This window comes from Rhipicephalus sanguineus, chromosome 6 (assembly GCF_013339695.2).
Source record: "Rhipicephalus sanguineus isolate Rsan-2018 chromosome 6, BIME_Rsan_1.4, whole genome shotgun sequence".
In the NCBI taxonomy this organism is placed as follows: domain Eukaryota; kingdom Metazoa; phylum Arthropoda; class Arachnida; order Ixodida; family Ixodidae; genus Rhipicephalus; species Rhipicephalus sanguineus.
The window spans coordinates 118,294,625-118,321,660 of NC_051181.1; the positions used below are offsets into that span (position 1 = coordinate 118,294,625).

The 27,036-nt window shown below is 46.4% G+C and overlaps 1 protein-coding gene across 1 annotated transcript in view; it reads left to right on the forward strand.

Annotated features, from left to right (window-relative positions):
- LOC119396256 (uncharacterized) overlaps window positions 1-27,036 on the forward strand; it is a 33,359-nt gene that overhangs the window by 4,377 nt on the left and 1,946 nt on the right. Inside the window, exons 3-10 of the mRNA XM_037663390.2 lie at window positions 6,995-7,043; window positions 11,594-11,691; window positions 13,385-13,465; window positions 18,919-19,048; window positions 20,373-20,548; window positions 22,273-22,398; window positions 23,923-24,168; window positions 24,772-24,945. Coding sequence (XP_037519318.1) covers window positions 6,995-7,043; window positions 11,594-11,691; window positions 13,385-13,465; window positions 18,919-19,048; window positions 20,373-20,548; window positions 22,273-22,398; window positions 23,923-24,168; window positions 24,772-24,945 — 1,080 coding nt within the window. The remainder of the gene's footprint in view (window positions 1-6,994; window positions 7,044-11,593; window positions 11,692-13,384; window positions 13,466-18,918; window positions 19,049-20,372; window positions 20,549-22,272; window positions 22,399-23,922; window positions 24,169-24,771; window positions 24,946-27,036) is intronic.

The window sequence follows — 27,036 nt, forward strand, 5'->3', positions numbered from 1 at the left end:
CTACATAAACAAGAAAGTTATCGAAGTTTGCGTAACGTAAGGTGCATCAAAATCATGTTTTGAGAAAAACAACATACATTCTTCGAGCATCGGGCGCCCTCCTTGTGGCCGTTTTTAGATATTTTAAAATAACTACTATTGTACAACTAAGTACAAAAGTGCCCGTCAGTGTTACCATCAACATTTAAAAATTGTGTATTGAATATTATTTATGTACAGAAAAAGTCGCTTATTTTTAGAACCAACGCAATGTGGTCTTGGTGATAAATAATCCCTTTTGCAACATACTTTTGAATGTTTGGGCATACATGGTAAATAAAAGAAGATGTTCTGCAAGAAAGTCTTTTCAGTGTGGCCTCCCACATTAAAACTTTTATGTGTCTCCGCATCTCACACTTGTGTTATAATGGAACGCAATCGTATAAGTACAGCGAAAAATAAATGTAGGTAGGGTTAATTCTGTGTAGCAATAGGCTGAGGCGTAGCCAGAAATTTTTTTCGGGGGGGGGGTGTCCAGCCATACTTTATGTACGTTCGTGCGTGCGTTTGTATGTGTGCGTGCATATATACGCAAGCAAAATTCAAAAAATTCCCCCCCCAATCCCCCCCCCCCCCCTTGGCTACGCCCTTGGCAGCAGGGCTTTATCATGATATAGCGAAGCGCGCTTAAAAAGTATGCGCACGCATTTCATTTCCGCTAGAGATGCAACTTCACAAGCGATAATTTGAAATCAGTGAACAGGAAACGATGCCCAGCGACGTTCGCTGTTAACTATTTCTCGCCACTTCAAGATACCGCCCTCTCCTGAGTTTCTGCCTTGTTTGGATTTCACGAATGACAGAATATTCGAAGGCAGTGCCTTTGGAGTGTTGGAGTGTTGCGATATGTTGCTGCGTGCCCTCAGACGATCGAGCGGAACAACATATGCGTCGAGTGATCTCAAATGGGCGCTAAAATCCGCGCTCACACTATTGAACCCCACACACCGGCGGCACTGTGTCACAACCTCCCCCCCTCCCATGATCGCCTCACCCCTTTCTCCAAACCTGTGCAAACGGGCAACCTACGCCACCGCAGATGGTATATTTAACTGACATGTTATAGCAAGCATGGCTTCATTAACACGCAAGTAATGCAGTTGGCCAATGTACTAATTAGCCAAATACTAACTAGTCATGAAACAATTTAATGACTCGTTAACTAACTAGCTAATATTTTGTTAACAAATAAACAAGCGAGCTAACCAACCAGCTAGCTAGCTAGAGCCGCAAGAAACAGACTTTTGAAAAGTGAGCACCTTTCTACATCCACGAAATGCGACTGGCATGTCAAGCTAAGAGAGTGCAAATGACTTCACGAACAAAAGAGAAATAATCTAACAATGTGTGTTGCTGCAGCGATGTTTCCATTTTTTAGAAGATAAATCAGTATTCAAGCCCACCTCGGATCCTTGAAGGTCGTCCATGACGGCTGATGAATGACCTTAGCATTCCAAATTTTCCTTAAAGCAGAGAGAAATCCAGCCCGTGCGAAATAGTCGTTTTCGGTTCCTTCCATAGCAGCGCGCACAGTGCTGGTGGGTACAAGTAACAAGCGTCTTGAGATAAAAGACAGAATACGAGATAGGCGGTGCGTCGAGGCTCCGTCACCCATCACTTATCGTTGTTGGTCCCTCCACAGACCAATAACTAATCGCTTCTTTAAAAAAAAAAATTAAAATAGCAATGCCAGTGCACCCTTGCTCCTCCGTCACTGACGCCTCTGAGCCTGTGTGCCAGCTAACGATTGAGCTTATTGCAGTGTTTGATATAGTTAACTAACACAAGAAGCGATGTCATGTTTTTTTTTTTTTGTCGTTGTACACACGCCCGTGTGAAACCAATGGTTGAAGAAGCCTAGGAAAACATGGAGGCGCTTTTTGTAGTATTTATTCTAACTGTAGGGTGTGTTCAGATAAGAACGTCGGTGCATGTCCGCGAACCTACTACAATTTCCCCCCCCAAAATTGTATATTTTGCTGTCCGAGTCCCCAGGGCCACGAAACCAATCTTAGTTTCGCGAAAAAAAATTTTTTTTACCTTAGTCGAAAAAATTCGAAAACCTCCACGAGCCAGAACCACCTTTTGCGAATTGCGCGAAAATGGGATTTTGACGAGATCCTACAAAAGGACTATTGTAGCAAAACAATGCAAAATAACAATGTACAGGGTCGACCACATCTAAGCTGAACACCTCATTAGTATTCAAGACCTCATTGAAGCTGTTGTTTAATACATAATTCGGAAAATCATTACTGTGTTTGTCGACACCATGATTAGACGTTCTATAACGGGCATTGCACCCGTGAAGTATAAGAAATGTTCTAGTTTTACCGGTTTGAATACTAATGAGGTGTTCAGCTTAGATGTGGTCGACCCTGTACAAAAACAATGCAACACGGCAGGAGCAAGGGTGCGCTGTGCAAACTCAACAATCTTTACGTAGATAGGCTAACTCCTTCGAGGAGAGGGCAATCGATGGCTTTATGCCCTCTCCTGTAAAGAGCAAAGCGCGCGTGCAGTGATGATGGTTGCAAAACGATGTTGCCTATATATGTAGTTTCTGTTTTCGAAATAAACATTGCTGCAAGTTAGAGCCTGTGTGTGTGTCACGCCTTTCTTTGTCCGTGTTTTTTCGAGCGCTATAAGCTTCAGCATGTAGCTATGGTCGCCAGTGTCATGATGTTTAGGTCCTAAGTATGTTCAATACATTCGGCGCAAAGAGTGGTTAACATCCCTCGCTATGGCTACACGTGTGACCCTGGCCAACACTCCCAAGGTTATGCTATAGTGCTTACGGGATATATATATATATATATATATATATATATATATATATATATATATATATATATATATATATATATATATATATATAGGTTTCTGACCTTCTATTACGGACGGCGAGCTCACAGCACGTTAAGCCTTCGGCCGCGTGCACAGCACGTGTTTTCATCAACGACGCATTCTATATTGTCGAATTTGTTGTCCTCTCGCATGCGTCGCATGACGTCATCCTCGGCTGGGACTTCCTTTCCGCACACCATGCTGTCGTTGACTGCGCTCGTGCTCAACTCGCTCTGTCCCCTTTGGGTACCACTGTCCCGGACTCCCCAAGCCCGTCGCCTAAATTGGTCGTCGCTGCTGAGGTCGTCATTTCGCCGTTCTCCGCCGCCTTAGTGTCCGTTTCCTGTGACTCTGTCTGTGATTCCAGTGCCCTGTTTACACCGTCTGAAGACTGTGCGCGCCGACGAAACCTTGTACTCCCTTTTGCTGTCGTTACACTTGCGAATGGTGCCGGTGCAGTCTACGCTTGCAATCCATTCCCCTGCTCATCAACTCTGTTACAAGGCGAATGCATCGGTCGTCTGGACACTTTTGATGCCATCTTCCCGTTGGATGCACCCTACGATATGGCAGCACTACCGATAAATGCCGTCACTTCCGCCACCGCATCTGCCTCACCTGACCAAGACGCCTTCTTGCGTAGCATCGATAACGCGCTTACGCAAGCTCAGCGCACAAAGGTTGTTCAACTGCTTGAACGCTTTCGTGGTTCATTCGACGTCGGCCAATTATCATTGGGGCGCACGTCTGCGGTTGTTCATCGCATCGACACTGGTCACCATGCTCCACTGCGACAGCGTCCCTTCCGAGTATCGCAAGCCGAACGTCGCGTTATTAGCGATCACGTAAATGATATGCTGCAACGCGGCGTGATTCAGGAATCCAACAGTCCCTGGGCTTCTCCTGTCGTGCTGGTGCGAAAAAAGGATGGTTCGATCAGATTTTGCGTTGACTACCGCCGGCTAAACAACATTACGAGAAAGGATGTTTATCCCCTACCACGAATCGACGACGCCCTGGATTGCCTTCAAGGAGCCGAATATTTTTCTTCTCTGGATCTGCGTTCAGGCTACTGGCAAGTGCCGATGGCTGAAGCCGACCGTCCAAAAACAGCTTTTGTCACCCCTGACGGTTTATACGAATTTAATGTAATGCCCTTCGGGCTTTGCAACGCGCCTGCAACCTTCGAGAGGATGATGGACACTATTCTCAGAGGACTCAAATGGCAGACCTGTCTATGCTATTTAGATGATATAGTGGTCTTTTCTGCAGATTTTCCATCTCATATCGCTCGCCTTGAACAAGTTCTCGAGTGCCTCACTACTGCTGGCTTGCAGTTAAACTTAAAGAAATGTCATTTTGGCGCCCGTCAACTTACCATTCTAGGCCACGTCGTCTCGAAAGACGGTATTTCACCAGATCCTGCCAAACTTCGAGCGGTTGCCGAATACCCCAAGCCCAGCACTCTAAAGGAGCTCCGAAGCTTCATCGGCTTGTCTTCATATTTTCGGCGCTTCATTCGCAATTTCGCCTCCATTATTTCCCCCTTGACACAGCTTCTCGCCGGCAGCACCGACCTCTCGGCATGGAATACCGATTGTGATGAGTCATTTACGACGCTCCGCCGACTTCTCACGTCCCCACCAATCCTGCGTCACTACGATCCCAACGCGCCTACAGAAATACACACGGACGCTAGTGGCGTCGGACTTGGCGCTGTCCTCGCCCAACGCAAACACGGCTTTGGCGAGTATGTTGTAGCATATGCCAGCCGTACCCTCACAAAGGCAGAGTCAAATTACTCCGTAACAGAAAAGGAGTGTCTGGCAATTGTTTGGGCAATCGGTAAATTTCGCACCTACCTTTACGGGCGTCAGTTTGACGTTGTCACCGACCACCATGCCTTATGCTGGCTGTCGTCTTTGAAAGACCCGACTGGACGCCTCGCTCGGTGGGCTTTACGCCTACAAGAGTATGACATACGTGTCATTTATCGCTCCGGGCGAAAACATTCGGACGCTGACGCCCTATCTCGATCGCCACTGCCTTCTGACACTGCCTGCTCATCAGCTTCTACATGTGATTCGTCATCTCTGACCATCACCGACATGCCGGCCGAACAGCGCAAAGATCCTTGGATCGCTTCCCTTCTTGACATTTTGTCTTACCATCCCCCTGCCTCCGTTTCACGCACCCTTCGTCGTCAAGCTCAACACTTCGCCGTTCGTGAAGGCTTGCTGTATCGTCGCAATTACCTAACCGATGGCCGCAGGTGGCTCCTCGTTATTCCTCGTCATTTGCGTACGGACATTTGCAGCGCCTTCCACGACGACCCCCAATGCGGTCATGCTGGCACATTCAAGACGTACTCCCGTCTGCGCCTGAGGTACTACTGGCGAGGCATGTATCGATACGTTCGCCGGTATGTTCAGTCATGCCCTGCGTGTCAACGCCGTAAGCTACCTACTCGCAGCACCACTGGTCCTCTACAACCATTGCCCTGCCCTGCCCGACCATTCGACCGCGTCGGAATTGATCTTTTCGGCCCACTCCCGAACACTCCTGACGGCAACCGCTGGATCATAGTCGCCGTAGACCACCTCACACGGTACGCCGAAACATCTGCGCTACCAGCTGCCACCGCGAAAGATGTCGCCTGGTTCCTTCTTCGTCACCTCATTCTGCGACATGGTGCACCACGTGAATTGCTAAGCGACCGTGGCCGCGTCTTCCTCTCAAACGCAATTGAGGCCCTTCTAAAAGAATGCCACATTGTACACCGCACCGCTTCCGCATACCATCCCCAAACTAACGGCATGACGGAACGCTTCAATCGTACCCTTGCCGACATGCTTGCGATGTACGCGTCGGACGATCATACCAACTGGGACCGAGTACTTCCTTTCGTCACATATGCTTATAACTCTGCGGCCCAAACTACCACCGGCTTCTCTCCCTTCTTTCTCCTGTACGGACGTGAACCTTCATGCTCCATGGACACCATTCTGCCCTACCAACCGGACATTTCTGAAGCCAAACCGATTTCTGAAGCTGCTGCTTACGCAGAAGAATGCCGTCAACTGGCTCGTTCGTTTACTGCGCAAGACCAGTGTCGCCAGAAATCACGCCACGACGCTGCTGCGTCTAGTGCCCATTACTCCCGGGGAGCGCTCGTTTGGCTCTGGGTCCCGTCCACAACTCCAGGCCTCTCCACCAAACTCTTGTCAAGGTACCAAGGCCCTTACCGCGTCTTGGAGCAGACATCTCCCGTGAACTACGTCGTCGAGCCAATCGACTCAACGGCCGATCATCGCTGCCGCGGCCGCGAAACAGTTCACGTGGCGCGGCTCAAACCCTGCTACGACCCGCCTGTAGCATCTTCTCCCTAGGTCGCCAGGTTGGCTCCTTTTTGTGCGAGGAGAGATTGTACCGGTGCGCATCGGCGCCCGCTCTGTGCCAGCGAGAGTGAAGACGATGACGTTCGTGTGTTGCGCGCTCGGTCTGTTTTCTGTGCTGACGCTGTCTCGCATTTGTGACCCTTGTGCAAGGCGCCGTGCCGAACCTCTTTAGAAGAACCCGCCTGTTGCAATATATATATATATATATATATATATATATATATATATATTATATATATATATATATATATATATATATATATATATATATATATATATATATATATATATATATATATATATATATATATTCTAGGCACTATATATAGTTACAAATGCAGAAATAACCAACAAAGTGAACGGCCGCGGCGCCGTAGTACTACTGGTAGTGCACAGCACGCGTAATGCGAATGCAGCAAGCTTTTGCATCGTTCCATTAATTTTTCTTTTTGTACTTACTACACGCGATTTAGAAATTACCCTCGAATGCTCTTCCTCGCTTCATATGGTTGGATATAGTTAATCTGACTAATAAGCATTCAATTTCATCTGTTTGATTGACATTCATGTTTTGCTCAAAATGAATGAATGAATGAATGAATGAATGAATGAATGAATGAATGAATGAATGAATGAATGAATGAATGAATGAATGAATGAGAGGGGCTTACACTGCAAAATAAGCGTCGCACCCTCTGTTGCACATCTAGGGACACGGAATCATGGACCTGCACAAAGGAGACACTGCTCTTGTATTCTGTGAGTACCTCAGCCACAAACGACTGGTCAGCGGCAGGAATGCGTTGTGCAAGCGTGTCACTGCATGTTCCGAATTCACACGTCGCATCTCGGCCTGCCCGCGCTAGCCAGCGCCGTTGCTGTCGCTTCCTTTGGAAGGTTAAAGGGACCGACAACTGGCCAGAACGGGTGATTAGATCCTGGTGGAAATGAAAAGGCCGTGAATTATAGTGACAGACTCCGGAATACTTTTCGCGATCTGAATAGGATTTATATTTTTAAATCGCGTTTAAAAGTAACAAAAACCGGTATGTCGCGCCGCCTAGCGCGAGCGCCATGAACCAGACGTATGAGTCTTAAGCACTTTGTTGTACGTAGTCTAATGCTTTTACACGCACCAAAACGAGGGCTGAAAATTTGAATATGTATGTTATTGTCAATTCCCGTTTGTTTATAAGGTAAAAAAAGTAAAGCATGAGATGCGGCGCTGCTTTCGTGGCTTCCAGTGAAACGGAGGCTGCGGCGCATGCGCGCGGCGTCCGGCGGCGTTTCCCGCGTAGCTCGACTCTCGTCTGCTCTCGTCGTATCGGACTTTTGAAGAGTAGCACGCGAGTTTGCGCTGCTGCTCGCAAAATGCCATCGACTTACTGTCCTGTGGACGATTACTACCACTTCATGAACAGCACTGCTGGTGTATCCTACCGCTTGTTTTGTTTTCGAAGGCTTAGCTTGGCTTGGCTTGACTAAAATGTGATAAAGCGACCTGTGTACGGCCAAAGTACTTCTATAAGAAGCCCCAGAAAAACGCTATAACTATCGTAAAATAATTTAATAGGCTAGAAAGTAGTAGTCGCGGCACCGCAGGCTTTGCAAACATAACATTGCCTTTCCATACTTAGGGCATATCTTGTCACCACTGCTGGCGTATAATCGCTATCGCGCTCACCTCTCACTGTTTGCAGCATGTGATATTAAGACTGCATAAACGCTGCAGATCCAAAAACTCTGATTACAAATGTTTTACGGCGTTCTCCGCGTTACCACTCCGTGATTAGAAGCTCTGACCGGTAAGCTTCCCATTGCACTCAAGAAAACGGGTACCACAAAAGTTGGTTGTCGGTCCCTTTAAAATTCTCTGTTATGACTTTTGTAGACTCTAGTAAAACCTTTCCCAAGACGGGTTAGAATAGCGTTTCTCTTAACTGAGCATAAAATAAAAACACACAAAAAAAGAATGAATTGAAAATGTAGAAATATAAGAGAAAATTTCCGAGCAATGTTTATTTAGTTATTTATTGCAAACCTACATCGATAATAATAATATCTGGGGTTTTACGAGCCAAAACCACGATATGATTATGAGGCACGCCGTAGTGGAGCGCTCCAGAAATTTCTACCACCTGGTGTTCTTTAACGTGCACTGACATCGCACAGTACACGGGCCTCTAGCATTTTGCCTCCATCGAAATGCGGCCGCCGTGGCCGGGATCGAACCCGTGACCTTCGGGTCAGCAGCCCGGCATCGTAACCACTAAACCACCGAGGTGGACACTTACATCGACCAGTCTGATATTATTGCGTGGGAGCCAAACGGTAACAAAATATAATAGCGTCTGAATAAACAGAAATATAACTCAAACTTAAACTTGCAATAACATAGCCATACAGATGATTCCACTGAAGCACACCCGCGGTGACCCTACAGATAAATCAATAATTCTATCACGATGAGCCTGCCGTAAGACAGCTTCCGAGTCTTTAACTTGCCTTCCCTTTTAAATATCCCGCCTAAAACCGTACTGCTGCATGTCGTACCTCTGCTGTTGTGATTGCTTGCCGGTAGATAGCACCACACAGCCGCTTCAACGCACAGTAAGGGAAACAATGATCGGCATCGGCGGAGGTATGGGTGGACAATGACATCATGACTTGTACTGAAGCAAAACTTCCTTTCGACCGCGATGTAAAGACGTTTTTGAATATTAGAATGCAGCAGAGGTTAAAAGAAGGAAATTGGGGGCCTTTGCTTCCACTCCGTCCGTCTCGAGGATCCTTCTCGAGGATCCACGAGGATCCGTCTCGAGGTGTCCTTGTCCTCTCGCTCGTCTGTTGCCTGTTTTTTGCGCTGAACTACATTATGACTGACTCGTTCCAACTCGCCCAACAAGCAACGTTTCTAAGTTATGTCTCGAGGATTTTGCTCCCACCACCGGCACTACCACCATCACCATCATCAACAACAACTACCACCCAATTTGACATCAGTATTGCTTAGGTAGACAGAAGTGTAGGCCGAGTTTCAGACTTCAAGGCTCTTGCACGATTCTCATAGGCGTGCGCACGAAGGGAATGGGGGGGGGGGGGGGGGGGATAAGGAAGGGTGGCGCTATGATGAACCTACGCCACCCGCCTCCCCCGTGATGGGAAACCCTGCGCACGACTATGACGGTTCTGTTACATACGTCATAATTAAAGCAGCGTGACAGGGCGACAGTTGACAGAGAAGTGAATGCACAGTCTCATGTCTCTCAAATGAATGAAACTGAAATGAACAAAGTAGACGGACGGATACCAGCCATGTTCGCTCTTCCCTTCTCCTTCTCCTTTCCCGGCACGCGAACGTTCCCTCCAACTACGCAATGCAAGCTAATTGCAAACCGATAGCAAAGAGCCCGACTCTCAGACCGCTCAGTAATTTCTCAAAAGGCGGGCTCTTTCTTTCTTCCTTTCTTTCTTTCTTTCTTTCTTTCTTTCTTTCTTTCTTTCTTTCTTTCTTTCTTTCTTTCTTTCTTTCTTTCTTTCTTTCTTTCTTTCTTTCTTTCTTTCTTTCTTTCTTTCTTTCTTTCTTTCTTTGTGGCAGGCCCGTAGCCAGGAATTTTTTTCGTGCGGGAGGGGGGGCCCACTTGCTGAAAACCTTGACTATTTGAGAAAAACGCCTATTTTTATTTTTATTTTTTTGGTAAAAACCCCTACTTCACCAAAATTGCGGGGGGGGGGGGCTGCCCGGGCCCCTAGCCCCCCCCCCCCCTTGGCTACGGGCCTGCTTTGTGGTTGTTGTAAACTCAATGCGTCTAACCGTCAATGAACTCAAACTAGCCTGGTTTTCACTTCTGTAAGATTCTGTTAAAGCACGTTCAGCATAAGCCACTATTTTTTAACACACGCAGCCGGTTCCTGTGATGAGCCGTATAAATTGGTGGAGCATATCTGCACTTCCGTGTACAACCTCGTGCTACCATGCATGACGTTTCGCACTTTGCTTAGAGATGAAAACACACACACACACACACACACACACACATACACACACACACACGCACACACACACACACGCACACACACACACACAAAGAAAAAAGAAAAAAGAGACCAAGATTCGGAAGTTTTATTCAAAGTTTATGATTCGTTTATCATTTTCTATATACATTACCGTTTGTTTTTCGTTTCGAGAAGGGGACACAATCCCAAGAAAAAGAAAAATACATCTTGATTCGGGCGAAGTATATGAGAGCTGTATACGTAGTCTTGAATTAATTACTTTAATGTGGAAACCGACGAGCGAGCGAGTGAGTGAATGAATGAATGAATGAATGAATGAATGAATGAATGAATGAATGAATGAATGAATGAATGAATGAATGAATGCAGCGTTTATTGACAAAACTAGCATTATGGCTTTGAATATAACTTCTGGGCATCTAGACATTGCATTCGTGTCGTTTAGTCCATTTTATGAACTAATGCTTATCTACTCCGCGCTCAACCCTGGGAAGGAAAGGCGGATAATTTGGAATATCAGTCGTCCTCCCTAGCGGTTCCATGAAGCGAACTAACCATGGGTGCGGTAACACACTGACCTGTTTTTATTCAAGCATATTTATAGTATTGACTCCTAAATTTCATACATAGCACATTCGGAGGATTGATGCGGTGCACATTGTTTGAACAGACGCACGAGTCTGTTAACATCGCCATACGATGTTAAAGAAATAAATTTATTGCTGTTCTTGTGTTCATCTAAATGTGACTACGTATTTTCTCAAGTGATATTGCTGCAAATGTCCTTGCCTTCGATAGCAAATATTAACTGCATACGCTTAATATACGCGATGCACCAGCTTAGCGGCTATGGTGTTTCGCTGCTAAGGTAGGGGACGCGGGTTCGATTCCAGGATGCAGCAGCCGCATTTCGGGGAGGGGCGAAATGCGAAAACACCTTTGCATTTAGCTTTACGTGCGCTTCAAAGAACCACAGATGGTTAGAAATTAAGCCGGAGTCTCCGAATATATGGTGTGCCTCACAATAATATCGTGATTTTGGAACGTAACACGCCATAATTAAATTAATTTTAATATCCGGTTAGCTCTGTGGCTGATTTCTGCGATGACGGCAGTGCCTATAGGTGCTTCAGTGAATAAGGGTGCCATAAGAACGAAGTAGCTTTCTCGATGTCTCGTAAACACTGCCTTTAGAAGTAATGCTTGACACGCTTTGGTTATCGTTTGCTTTGGAATGTCCGAACTAACTTAAAGCGAGCTTTGTAACTGCACCCAATTGCGCGCTTGCGCAGACGTGACGGTGACCAACCTAGGCCACGACCCCCTCTCCCTGTCACTCGTGAGCCGCTTGTGTTGCCAGCAAGTAGCACCCGGCGACGTCGACTGTGACGTAAGCGAAACAGCCATTATGCGGGCATACTACCGCTTTACTGTAAACTCTGTATCAATATCATGCGTGTTGCTAACCTAACCTAACCTAACCTAACCTAACCTAACCTTATAAACACTTGATTCCCGCGATTCCCGCGATTGGCAGTAATCGCGGCAGCCTGTGAGAACCTAAGAAAATACGAAGGTATGCCCACACTCACTTGAGCGGGGTAACAGCCATGTGTACTTTATGCGCCTTGTAACGATATCATGCTCAAAATTTTCTTCATCGCATAAGTTTATTAAATGTCGTAGCATCACTGGTATGTCACATATATAACTGCCATATGTTCGCAAGAAATATTGCGTTAAGAAAAAAGAAAATGTTTCAGCACTACAGATAATATCCTTAAAATAAATATACCACAGGCGTCTGTTAAAGGCATCGCGAAAGATGGTCTCATGTATGAAAGTAATAAACCGTCTAGATTATGTGCAGCACGAGCATATCAGTAAGTTCATTCACCTCCTCAATGCGTTAGAACAGTTACGATTATGCCATTAGACACCTTGGCACGATGTTCGATAATCGGGTTAGGGACATAAAGGGGTGATGACAGCTTATCTGTAGCCGAATAACGGCAGATGGAAGCATCTCCCATGCTTACGGTCAGTGTGAATTGAATTTTCAAAGTGCACGTGTGTGTTGGGGAGAGCATCATGGACAATAAACAGGATGATGTAATGTTTCTTTATACGTAGCATCGACGTTTGTCCTCAGATTTAGAGGCATAGACATAACGTAAATAAAAAGAAACATATCCACGGAGTGAATGATGATGAGTGGGCGAAGCTGCGGAGGTTCATCGGTAAACCGTGAATCTTCCGTGAATCTTCCGTGAATCTTCCGTGAATTCTGCCCGGTACATCATCACCGACGTGAGATCGGGCGCGTTTATACTAAAGGTTCGATGAGTTATGACGACTTGCAGCTCACTTTAATTTTACATGTACGCTGTGAATTTTCATTGTTTAAAAAAATCATTGCTTTAGAAAACATATGGCGTCTTTCGTTAAGCAGCTGGCGTCTTTTCGTTTTGCTTTAGAAACATCTGGCGTTCTTCCGTTTTGCTTTTACAAAACATCTGGCGTCTTTCGTTGGTTTATTTCATCAATCAACGGCGTTTTGAACAAAATTTTTATTGTTTAATCACGCACAGGAGAAATCTCACCAGGCACTTGGAGGTAAAGAATGGCTGCTAATGGGAATGAGAGACAGAAGAAGTCGGCTTTTAGCTACCGCTGCGAATTTTTTATTGTTCAACAACGCACAGGAATAATCTCCCACCGGCACCACCTTGGAGGTCAAAGCGTAAGACTGGTTACGCACTACGACTACGACTACGAGGGACGAACGGGTGCCGCCTTAAGGAGCTTCGCCCCTAAAAAAAATGTTCCGATTTATTAGAGCTGACGTATCGGTACGAGAGTATGTGTGACTCTTGTGGCGGTACCATGTATAGGATGCTGCTGACATCGAGATAAGCCAGTTACAGCTTTGCTTCTTATATAAATGAACACACGAGTGCTCGTAGAAGCGTGCAACACTCGACGCACAACGCTTCTCTTTGATAGTGTACGCAGAACAACAAGCTACTCGCATGTGTGGACTAACGGTGCGATTGTCTTTTCGGCTCGTCTCTTTGCTGCAGTCTATGTTGCTGATCGGGGGCGACATGGGAGACATTTATCCGGGCGACAGCCAGAATCTTACGGCCTACTACCCAAATTTGGTGAGTCAGCACACAAAGGACGGTCTTTTTTTCAACTGACACCGTTTATCGTATAGCTGTTATCGCAAAGAAGATTACTTTTAAGGGCTCATTTTTCTTTGTGAGACACAATATTAATGAGAACTAACAGACAGTAATTCCAAGGACAGCTTAGGGGGTGTTATTTGTAGTAATTAGGACATAAATATGAAGAAAGTAAAGTGGATGAAAAGATAACTTGCCGCCGGCAGGGACGTATCGGTTATCTTTTCATCCACTTTACTTTCTTCACATTTATATCATAATTACTACAAATAACACCCCCTATACTGTCCTTGGAATTATTGTCTGTTAGTTCTCATTAATAGCTGTTATCGCAGTCACACCATAGGCTTGGTTTTTGACACCATGTCGCATTTGGCGTTGTGACTACCTAGCGGTGAAGCTGTACTTACGTAGTTGTAGTTGCGGACGGAGAAATTATTTGTACTCGATCTCTTTCTTATGCGCATTAGGAACTTATCTATCGCTAAAAAAAAAAAAAAGGAAGAAGAATCGCTGCTTTTGTGCGTTGTTCTATGCGAACTGCGTAAGTTTTCATGTTGTGTCGAGAGGTCGTTTTGAAGTTTCCTCTGCACCCCTGTCGTACATAGAGTTCTGTTTGAATAAAATGCAGACTTTTTTTTTAAATCGACAGAGTCAATTGGTCAATGCGAAACTGAATCTGGAAGTCCTGAGTCTTTGCGAAGTATGATGGCAACGATAGAACAAGCACCGCTTTCAAAGGCTGTAGTATATATATGTATATAGCGATATACTTATAGACCACGTTTTCGACCGCACCAGTTCTGAAGGTGTACTCGCGTCTCACTGCTTTTTTTTTTTTAAATGCGAAGCATTTCTTAGCGAACCTTTGGCACTTTGAGCATTTCTATCTACGTATCTATCTGTCTAGCCGCTTACGCCTGGGTGCTCTCATGATCGCCTCCTTAACTTGGTGTAGACCAAAATTGACATGGGAAGGTAAGAGGAGTTGACGAATATGACTGTCTGGTCATGAGATAAATAACGTCGTGCTTCGTCAAAACATTTCCTCCAGACACCTGTGGCACATACCCGTTTCCCAGGGGCTGCGGTGTACGGGTATGCGCCGCAGGTGAATGACAGTTTATATCTACCCAGGAACGGCAAGAACAGAAACTGGTAATTTAAATGCGACAGCGTTAAGAAAAACCGACATCGGCAGCGTTGACCCGACGAATGGAAAGAATAAAAATGAGGATCCCAGCAGGAATCGAGCCCAAGCATTCTGCGTGGCAATCAGGTATTCTGCCACAGAGCCACGCCAGCTAGGTATATAAAGTGATTTGAAAAAACAGCCTATGCAGGCGTAATGTCGGTACAACGTCAATTGTGGTTGTGGTGCTGGCTATCTAATTTTGCACGACAGCAATAAACACTGCATATGTGCTCCTACGATAAACGCGTCATATCATATTGACGTCTGCGGTTCCAATGTTGGCTCTGCTTTTATAGCAGTCTAATAAACATTATATTTGTATTCCTATGATTCAGCAGGCTATATTGCAGCATTGCTCGACCCCGGAGGAATACATTAACGAAAGTTACATCTGATATTTACATGAATGCACCATAAAGTGCACTTAGTTTCAATAATACTAACGTATGTAGTCTAACGTGAGGGCTGACGTAACGTCGCAATATAAGCTACCCTTTAAACGCCAGTGTTGTCGACGTGCCTGGTAAGCCCACGATGTGCACACAGCTACTACACTTACAAAAACACGTCGATCCACCTCATAACTCTTGGCTCAAAGCCATACTAACACAACATAAAAGTACTCGCTGACTGCTTCGAATGAAACCGATTCCCACAACGCGTGGGATCTGCCGAATTTTTTGGCCCCAAATTTAAAACAAACATATAACGTGATAAATGTTAGATTGTTATTGCTGGCGAAACGAAGAAAATATCACTTTGAGGTTTAATTCACGTCACCAAGGCCTGTAGTTAGAGACCACGTGCTTGGGGGCTTCTAAATAATTTTGACCACTCGGGATTCTTTATAACTCGTAATAAACACGGTATACGCGAGTATTTCGGCATTTCTCTTCAAAGAAACGAGGTCGCGGCGGTAGGGACTCGAACTCGCGACCTCGTGCGTTCCACGGAACTCTAACAGAGACGCCGCTTCCCGGAACCTATACGCTATAGGTAGCGTACGTTGAACGCAGTTGCTCATCGCAAATGCGTTCAATGTACACCCTGCAGAGTTTAAGTCAGCTTTGCCATACGTCGGCACCAGCGCTGCTGCTGCCCTGCTGACGTCACGGTAGGTAAGCGCATAGTACCGGGTTGATGTAATCCTTTCGAAGGACAGGGACAGGCAGCTCGTACGCCAATCTATGGAGCCAACTTAAGAAAAAAAGAGAGAAAGAAAAAAAAGTGACAAAACTCTTTGTTGTGACCTATGGCGCATCATGACGATGCCTAACACGGCATAAATGATATGCGGGCTGTATAATTTTTGCGGAACCGTGTACCAAAAAACAGTAAACCAAGAACTTGGGCATATAGTCCTTTCGTCAATTCTAACTTGTTTGTGACTTTATTTTTCTGCCACATCAGTAACGACTTCCTTACTGCACGTTTAGCATGATTTAAACATGCAGGCCTGCTTCCTGCTGTGATGCACAGAGCATTGGCGTAGCCATTGGGGTAGTGGGTTGAAAAGTCCACCCCCCCTCACCAAAAATTTTCAATTTTGTATGCTATGCGTACACGCACACATACAAACACACTCATGAACAAACATAAAGGCTGGTTGACCCCCCCCCCCCTCCCCCCCTCCCCACTTTGCTAACCTCCACCCAAAAAAATTTTGGCAACGCCCCTGGGGCAGAAGCATTCGTATGCTCTAGAGTTATTTTTTTATTCCACATTTATGTCTGGCGAGCCGAGCACCAGACGCAAAATCGGATGTCCGTGCAAAAGATCAAGAATGGCTTGTATTGGCTGCACCTCTGTATAACGGTGCAAAAATATCTGTTATAATAAAACAAGCCTGCGTTGTTCATTTTCTTTTTATCCAACGAACTGGAGAAGGCTTCGGCAAGTTTGCTTGCTTTACTAACGTGCGAGACCCCCGTAATTGCGGCTAATTTCCCGCTAATTACGCATACACGAAGGACCCAAATCGCTGCAGTTATAAGCGGAACGAATCCTCGAGAAACAAGCCTTCGGGCAGAGGCCCAATTTCGCTTGAAGAGAAGGCTAACAATCCCGAAGCCGGAAATGGCAAATCAAGGACAAGGACCCAGTTGCGAGGGTCTTTGAACAAATGAAGAAACGCTGTCGTACGTGCCTGCTGTACACTCAAGAGATGCGTATGCTACCGGAGCGCAGCTCAAGCGTCCTTCGCTCCTTTGTATGGAGTCAGCACGGGGAAGGCGATAACTGAACAAATTGCTCCCGGTTGAAATTACACAGTGCGCTGTTGCTACTGTAGCTCGGGCATTTCATTCTTCAATTACGGGGGCAGCACCCGCAAGGTGCTGTTTTATACAATGTACTCAAGGGTGCGGCCTGGAGTTGGCGCAAGGTGGCGTGGTGTCGACCACCGGAATCGAGACCATAGAAGTAAGTGGAGTTGGGCGGGTGGGCCGTGGCGAAGCTCTGTTGAACATGGCGCAATAAATTACGCCAGGTCTTTCGCTGAGCATGCAGTAGCCGCCGCCGCAAAGTGATCTGCGGTGTGCAGCTGTTCTCTACTATTGCTATACAACTGTTGACCTTCTGTGTATGTTTGAGGGGGGGCACACACAGCGTTTAGAAGCGTTCTGTGGCTATCCACTGCCCGAAACCACGTCACGCTACTTGTGACGTTTTCTCTATATAGAAATGAACATTGGAGCAGACATTTGCGAGAGAGAGGCATAATGCACACATTTAATATTCCTCATATCCGTAGTGGCACCAGACCAGTCATTGGTGTAACTTAGAGGGGCACTGCATCGAAGTTAGGTAGCATGGTATGTGCTACCGTGCACTTGTATGGATGTTACGTATCGAAGGCTGATCTGAACTCGATGGATTAGAAGTGCGTCGATTTGTAAAAAGAAAGATTGACTTGTTCGTGAATGAGTATGCCCTGTGTGCGGGAATTCGGTGGCCACACTGTGTGGTCATGCATAAAAGAAAAAAAAAACACAACTGCTACACAAGGAGAAAAACAGTAAAATAATGATTGGTTTGTTTTTCACCGCACAGATCTGAGAACCTCACTGCAATATATCACTCTGAGATGCTCAAGTCTTGTCGTCTAAATAGAGCAGCGTAATAGATCTATATACTCTTAAATCCGACGGCCTGCACTGCACCCAACTTCGGTCCCAGTTGCACAGAACTGGCACAGCCAGCCCCACTGATTATTGTAACCGTTGAGATGTTCGAATAAGCTGTGGTGCCCCGCTTCAATTGAAGAAGGGTGCCCCCGAAATTGACATGGGTGCCCCTGAAATTAAACGGTCTCCGTTGAGTGTCTATACATTTACGTCGCAATTGGTGCGAAGACCACCCGGCGGTCTCCGATCGCGGGAGCGCCTTCTCGTGCACGTTGGTTGCCGGAAAACTACCTGGGCGGGCGCCGGTAGCCAGTAATTACGTACCTTGTGTAACTGAACTCTGACACCCATTTTGACAGTTGCTTACCGCGACTCTAACGAACCTGTCTCTCTTCTCTCTCTTTCCGTGACGCTCAAGCGCCTATGCCGATGCATTCGTCTCTCCTTATCTTTCTAATCATCGGACACCGCTGTTTGCGTTTGCGATTGCTCGGCATATGCGGAAGCAGTCATCATTTTAACGGACTGGGCGTCCATGCTCACCCCAATACCGGTCACCCCTGTGTGTACAGTCACGCGCAAAAGTTTGGGGACCAATTTGCGCCGCTGTCTTTTTCTTCTTTTATTGGTTGAAACTGAGTGATCCAGACTAAGTGCACACGTTCGACTAATGCAATGTACTGAAGCAACTCTATAAGCTGTAGAGCTGTGATACAGGAACTTTCTTTCTTTCTTTTTTTTTTCTGCTGGCGCCATGGTCCCCAAACTTTTGCTCGTGACTGTACTTACGCAGTGAGCTGTGCGAAGGTGCAAAGATATATTAAGGCGAGTTTTGAAGAAATGGAACACGTCTCGCAAAGCTTCTCGTACGTATGAGGTGTACTCGGCCAACCAAGGCGGCTCCGCGTTACCCCAATTATGGTGTCTATCTAGAAATGCGGTCGCTGGTCACGAAGTAAGAAGTTTAGCTATCGTTAAGTTTCATGGCTGTATCGCGTAGTGCTTTACAAGGCATCCACAGTGAACTGGACGCCTTTAGTGTAAGAAGACGTTTGTCAAAATAACTACAATTTTAAGCGGTGAGTCGCATGCAAGCTGTTTCGTTTCAGTACCTCGTGGACCGGGTGGGTTACTGCGAGTTAGAGATCGCAGTACCTGATGGCGAGAAGCTGCTTCACACGGTTGCCTTCAACACGACAGTGCCCAGGGCAGGATCCAGTGCGCCCCCTTTCCTTCGTGGTATGTGAATACGAACTTACATTGAGCGCGCTTTATGGGATGCATGAGCAAGCTTTCTCAGCAAAAACCTTGAAGTCCCCACTTCAAGTAGTTAGAACAAGCGGCGTTCAGCTGTGTCAGCTGTCATGCGCACGTTACCAAGCGCAGTAGGTCAGTGAAGAACGGCTCTTAGGAATGAAATCTATGGTTTCGCCCCTAAGTCTGTGCTGATCACGCAAGCGTCTTGCTGTCCAACTGAACACAAGACAGCTGTACTCTAGCGAAATGTGCATACCAATGAACCGTATCAATTCGGAACCTAACATAGAAGAGCGTGGGTGTAGGCCAGTTGGCTATTCATGACTATAGCAAAGGTAACTGCAAAGCCACACGGGACACAGAAAGAGAACACGAAGCGGTACCGACAACTACTCGTTTAATGAAACAATGCCGAGCTTATATAGATCAGAAACACGTGTGCACCTTAAAACAACAACAAAATAAGGCGATAAAAAATACAGGCCTAACACCTGTTGTACACTCTTGTTGATGGTTTTCCTGTGTTTTTTATCGCCTTGTTTTGTTGTAGTTTTACGGCGCACAAGTGTTTCTGATCTACATGAGCTCGACGTTGTTTCATTAAACGAGCACTAGTCAGTATCGCTTCGTGTTGTCTCCTTCTGCGTCCCGTGTGGCTTTGCGGTTACCTTTGCTACTCTGAGCCCAAGCTAACAAAAATTAGCGTTGCCTTAAATAGTGAACTTTTAGATTGCTATTTTGTGACTTAAACGTATACAGCGTTTCCGTGGACCCTGGCGAAACCATTCCGCAAAGTTGTCCCTGTAAAACCATCACCGAATGACTTCAAAACTATGCATTTCAAACGTAGTTAGTTGCAAGGTACTCCTAAAATGCAGTGATTTCTTTTTGTTGACGCAGAATTCAACAATATGGTCAGTTCAACTGCGTTAACACTGCAGAATCTCTTTCGGAACACGGGCAACCTGTGGTTTCTTCCAGAAAAATTTTACGCGCAAGCATTTTACACACAATCTTACACACACAAATTGTGCAATATAATGAATATAATGAACACAAATTAGCACACAAAAGTAATGACCAAACTCAGACGTGCATCCAGGACGCTCATATAAGTCACTGCGGCACGATCTTGCTGTATCATGGAAAAAAATTAAACGCAGCGACACGTCGAAAGTACGTCAACAATTTTAATAACACCATCCTATTGGGAAATAAGTGAGGATATGAGGTTGAACATAGCGTTTAGCGCAAAGCACATTTCTAACTGCTGCGCTCCTACGTCTGACTCGCGCTCTCCGACCAGACTTCTTCACTCCGGCTGAGCTGAAGACGTGCCGCAGCCCCGACATGGACCCGACGCGGTCGTGCCAGCCCGTGCTGTGCGACATCAAGTACAGCGGCGTGCGGAACTTCTTCAACGAGACGAGCCAGCGTTGCGAGCCCACGGCCAACTGCTGGGACAATGCCGAAGAGGAGATGGTGAGGACAGCGTTGACTGCCTCGAAAACATCACTTCCATTGCTCGCACGCTCAATCCTGTCACGTGGTGAGCTCGGTCACGTGCTCACACACTCAGCCCGGTCAGAATGAACTGTTTCAAATGAAGGAAAGAATGCATCATTTACCTCCAGAAAAATGCGGGAAGTTTGCATTTCTCTCTTTCTCATTCTTTCTATGCTATGCTTTACTCTCTCCCCTCCTACTTTCACTCCTCACCATCACGTCTCTCCTCCCCACGCTCACTTCCCTTTCCCACCGTCTCTCTACACTATACTATACAAGACTATGCTACATTCCGCTAGCGTGCCTGGATAGCCGAGTGGTTAGGACATCCGCCTTCGAATCGAGGGTACGCGGTTTCGAATCCCGGCTCTTGAGGCAGTTTTGTTCGGCAAGGATTTCTGTCCTTCTCTTTCATTATATATTTCTTTCTTTCTCTATGCTTCTTCCTCTCTTTGTTTTTCTCTCTCTCTGTACTCGCTCTCTCAACCATCAGGGTTATTGCAGGCCACGCCGGAGAAATCGGCGCACGTCTTAGATGAAGAAGAGGATGAAGAGAGCGCGCGCCGGTTCATGATGATGATAGTTTTGGGTCACGACAGACATTTCGTGCCGAGCTAGAGCAGCTTCGCTGTTTAGAGAAAGAAACTGAAAGAGGACGTATTGCACTGGCTCACGTAATTTATCAAAATTTGCCGCAGCAACCTTAGAAGTCAAGCAAATTTGGACTATATATATCTAACTTCCCATTGGCACTTCCCAGCAGACTTGGCCGTAATGTAATTACAATAACAAAAGTAGAGAACTTGTACAACTTTTTTTGAAATTGTAATGTAATGGATTACTTCGTGGAATGGTGATTTAGTAATGTAGTCAACCGCTTCAAATGAGTAAGTTTCGAGAAAATTACTCATTACTTTCCAAATTACAAAAAATATAGCATGTTTGCTTGCCTTATGGTATAAAAAAAATGGCCCAAAAAATTGGGGGGGGGGGGTAGAAACGGACAAGTTAGTGCCTGCCAAACTTCAAGCTTCGGACTGAGGCAGGTTCACAGAAAAGATTTCTATCTATATACTATGAATAAAGCCACATGAGCTAGCGTATGAACGATGAACTTTTGTTAAAGTAATTTCAAATTAATTTTCAAAAGTAATATTAATGTAACGCCATTACTTTCGGCCAGCTCTAGTTTGCAATGTAATTTGGTTAAATTTAAAGATATTCCAGAAAAGTAATCAGCAACTTAAGTTCATTACTTCTTCGGCGTAACTTTTCCATCTCTGCTTCCCAGATATTGATACGGGTCGACAAATATTTGCTCTTTATAGTAATCGTTGCAACAACTGGGCCATCTAGTACACAAAGGTAGTCGGGTGTATCAGGTAATCTCGTTGCGTTATCATATTATGAATTTAATAATTGTTAGGGCTTAACGTCCCACAACCACGATATGATAAATCATATTATGAAATTAGAAGCTATATAATAAAGGTCGTTTGCACTTTGAGAGCAGTATAAAACAGGTGGTAACAAGGTAAGAATTCGAGTTATGTGAATGGCCGCAGCGACGTTTGAGTTGAATATACACTGTATAGAACATTACTTCATACTCAGTCCCGTTGCATAGCTATACACTCATTTGGAGGTGCGACTCGGTAGCTCTTTTGACGGCAATACACATTGAAGTACCACGGGCGCAGGTGTACCTGGCTGGCAGCAACACGTGCCGACGCGTGGGCGAGGTGTTGTCGGAAGAAGAGTTGGACTACTTTGACAGCTTCCAGGACAAAAAGTCACCGCTTCGATCCATGCACGGGTACCCCATTGTAAGACATCCGCATTCTACACTGACGAGTTTCTCTTCAATACTCGCAAAAGTATACGACTCAACAATTGTGGTAGAGTAGATAAGTGGAATACAAAATAAGTGACCAAATAAGAGCAGTAATATAAAGACGGGAAGGAGCAGACGCATGTATAGTAGTAGTAAGTGATGCTTTATTTCGGGAAAAAGGTGTAAGCGGAGGGAAGGAAAACGAAAATTTGCACAGATGGATGCACTGTAACTGTCTAGCTCTATAGAAGCTGATACTTTAACGGTGATCAATCTGAAAGGCATGCAAACCAAAACATCATTTCATGACTGAAGCAAGAAAAGTAACCGTATAGGGCAAACAGCGGAAAAAGGCCGGATTACCTCCGATTGAAAGTGTTAAATGCAATAATATACAGTCGGGCTAGGCTGTGGTGGCAGCCATCTTCTTTATTCCCAGCGGCCTCATCTTCCTCGTCCTCCTTAAGAGCCTCTCTAGCTCCTTCACAACGTCCACGTACACTACCCCTCTTTGAAGACCCATGCCTCCTGGGATGATACATAAACACGTTTCCAATGGTCGCAAACTCCAGTACACCGTCATCGTTGACTTAACAAACCCTCTTAAGAACACCTTGTTGCACTTGCAGTATGCACCACGCGATACGGACACGTATCCGCCTTCAAACCTATCACTTATTCTAACAGTTCAGGCGGCATGTTCGGTTTCGTATGTTACGTATTTTCAAAAGGCATACAAGCGTTGACGGGTGTCGATGTCCTGACACTGCATCACGATGCACTTATTTATGAAAGAAAAGAGTTGGACCAGCAGGTTCTGACGCATTCGCTGTAAGATATAACGAAAAAGAAAAATTTAGATAAGACAGAACACTGAACGTAGTGCTAGCGCTCTCTCCTGCCCCATTTTTCCCCCCGTTAGGTTACTATTATTATTATTTTATCTTTGCATCGCGGAAAGTGCTTAGTTACTTGCCACAGCAAATCCTTGTCACATCAACAGCTATAGCCGACGCGCGTGTAATGGACACTTGCTTCAAGCATTCACTGCCTAATAGCAAGGCCACTTCAATATGAACTATACAACGTTGTTATTGCTCAACGTAATGCGAACACACTAAGCCACATGTACAGTACTGATGGATTGAAACGCGACAATGAAAGCGTATGGCCGCTGATAAAAGCAGCGCTGCTCGTGGTCACTAGTGAAAGCAAGCGGTTGCTTTGCGGTATAGCGTGAGGGTGAGAGCGTTTTGAAGCATGATTAGTGCTTCCGTTCGACATTGAGCCGATCCATGGTACGCCGCAGCGCCAGCGGTGCAGTGCAAGCCTGGCACGATTTTATATGCTGACCAAAGTGGCTAAGCTGTGCACGCCGAGATTTGCGTAGCGCCAGGCTTGCAGCGCACCGCCGCCGCTGCGATGCGCTGCAAAGGAAATCTACATACGTCGTACGCATGTTGCCGCTGTTTAGAGTTACCGGTGATGGATAATGGCATGTAAAACAAAACCACAGAAGGTGAACTGCCACAAGGGGCGTCCGGATCCCGGGAACGGCTGGTGCCTGTGCGACCCAGGTTGGGAGAGCGACCCGCTGGAGCACCAAGGCTTCAACCCGGACTTGATGGTGTACCACATGTGCACCGTCTACGTCGGCATCACCACGGCAGCTACCGGCAACTCCTCTTCACCGGCCCACCGTCACCGGCACCGAAAGAAAGGTCACATCGCCTACATCCCCAAGAAGCGTCGCCGAGGAGAGGTAACGCGGTGTTCGAACCGTTGAGTCCACTGCTTTTTATGCATGTATAGACTTGGGCAGCCGCGTGCCTGCTTCATAGCCTGATGCATATGCCCCCTGCAACTTGTTCCTATACAAACAGAACGTACGTGCCAGGGTGTGTTGTCTCTAATGCGATGGCTCCAATAGAAGTTTGTGTGAAAAGCTATTCTAGTGTATAGAGGTATATGTGGAATGAATGTAGGTATATGTAGAGGTATATGCGCAGGTCACTGCGCAGCCTTTATATAGCCTGTAAAACTTCAAATATACTTGCGCTTCAGCCTGGGAACTTTTGCACGAACAGAAGGAAGAAAAGTTTGCGTAGATATAAAAATTGCCTTAGAAACGTATTTTATGTCAAACAACTATAGTTCTGTGCCTTGCACTGTGCATCGTATATAACTTTTCTTCATAAATTATTTCCTGCGGCGTAAATATTTTTCCACACTTCAACCGCACCAAGCGTTCCCTGTACTCTCGTGTAAACAAGGTGCCTGAATTTTAATCCTCATATTTTACAGCGCCTAGCTTTACACTGTTTACAGTGATAATCATGTAGTTACACGAATGTTGGCGTCACAGCTCGAACGCGGAGCAAAGCTGATGTTGCGAGGGAAGTCCGGAGTGACCGGCGGGACAGCTGACTCGCCTGCCGATGACGACGCCGCATCTGGCGACGCCGGAGCTGATGGAGGCGGCCCGTCGTGGTACAGCTCGTACGTCAGCGACGCGCAGATGAAGAACGTAGTACTACCTGTATCCTTTTAAGCGAAGCTTCTATGAGTTACAGATTTCGGTGGCGGCATAATCTGTGGACTATGCCGCCGGCGGCATAGTTCACGGGTGTACACAAACAGGCCTTCGAAGGTGCGCCTGTGACATGCGTATTCGTACGCGCCGTTTTGAAAGAGCTGATGCTCTCTCGAAGGTGGGCTCGTATAAAAATGTGACCTTTTATCGACGTCACTTGTCATTTGACGTTGCCACATTTCATTGTTGCATTTCATTGTTACATTCCATTGTTTCACGCATTACCGTCGTTGTTGCCTGTAGCAACACAAATGTACCGCTGCTAAGCATGTGGGCGTAGTTCCGATTCCCGTCATAGAGGAAGGAAGTAGTTAGGAGGGAGCATTACGCAATGCGATAGAAAAAAATAAACAGTAAGTCAGGAACGCAGACACCAAGCTGCGCTTGCTCCCATTTTCCCGACAGGGGGAGGGCTCCACATTTTTGGCTACTTTGGAATCCAGCCTAACGCGGCATGGCTCGAGTCATCCGAACGACAGCACCGTTTAGTCTTGCACATACATGTTCTGCGAGTTAATTGCTCTTCGCGTGTGTGCATTTGATTAAATGCGTCGTTAGCTTGCTCGAGAAGCAAAGATGGTTGGCGCGCCACAGCAACCTGAAGACGCACCCAGGCGGTCACACAGAAAACGTTATTGAAACGTACTGACACGCTAGAAGATACACGTAGCAAACTTTCTCCATATAACGAAATTATCGGGAATGGAAAGTTCGTTATAAGCAAAATTTCGTTAAAAAGTGGAGCCGAAGGAGCCGTAGTAACACATGAAATGCACTACAATATGCCAGAGGCCCGCGATCCCAGCAGGATTCCGAGGACGCATGTCAGAAGGAATGAAGGAAATCAACGATAAATGTGCTGACGCATACGTGTGAGTTGCACTACCAAAGTTAAAGGAGTTCGCACAGGCCCGATCATGTTTCCCTCTTTCTCATCTTTATATTCCCCTTTCCCATTTCCCCAGCGTAGGGTAGGTAACTGGAGATGTTTTTAGTTAAGTTCCCTGCTTTCCGCCTTCCCGTCTCCTTCCTTCCATGCCAGACACCGTCTGTTCAGTCAGTAACGATCGTACAGTGCAGCCAGAATCCCGAGGACTGCCGTCACGTTAGGAAATCAAGTTCGCGGCACTACTGGGCTGTCCAGATTGACACGAAGAAAGTAAGAGATTCATCGAATCCTCCTTTTTTCATTTTCCTGTGCTGACCTATGCCGTTATGGTAGGGTTCTTGTAGGGACCAGGAAAGCGGGTATCGCCAGAAAGAAAGCCTCCGAGATAAAGAGGTGTTCCGCGACCTTTCCGCTAGGGGAAGGGCGCATGCGCCGTGGCATCGTGAAAAAAAAAAGGCGGACTGCTAGACCGAGCTGTCTTGCGTAGATTTCCCGCTTCGCACTTCGGTATAGGCAACTCGCGGAACTTCGAGTAAAGCGATTTTGTTATAACGCGAATTTCCTGCATGTACGATGCACCCAATGGCGATCGGAGTTTCGCGAACTGCATGGAGGTCCGCGGCGCCTCTTGTCCCTCCCTCTCCTCCACCATCCTCCCTCTTATATAAGTTTCCAGCGGTCGTCTGCCTTCCCCCAGCTAGCCGCGCCATTTCACTCCTCCGTATACCTCGGGCTGTCTTGCTCCGCGTAGATCACTGCTCCGCTCTGCACGCGGTCGAGCGCAGACGCACTCGCGCCGCGATTGCAGGAATGCATAATTTAGTCCTTCTCCAACGGTCCCCAATGGGCGTAGCGCCGTAATTGAAAACGATTACGTGAGTCATGCGGACGGGGTCCCAACCAGCATGGCGAGAGAGCGGGTCAGCCTACTTTATTATGTTTTTCTCGGTCCCATTGTTCCGGCCTTTACCTGCCCGCTCGCTCTTCGTTCCTGCTCGTTATGTGCGTTTTTGCTTCGCAGTCACTTTTACCGCGAGCCGGAGACAACGATCCACACCCCGAAATCTCTTTCTAGGAGTTGTCGCACCGTCGCCGTCATCCTCGTTTTGTGCCCGTGCTGCCACCGTCAGTGCCGTGGTCACTCTGTC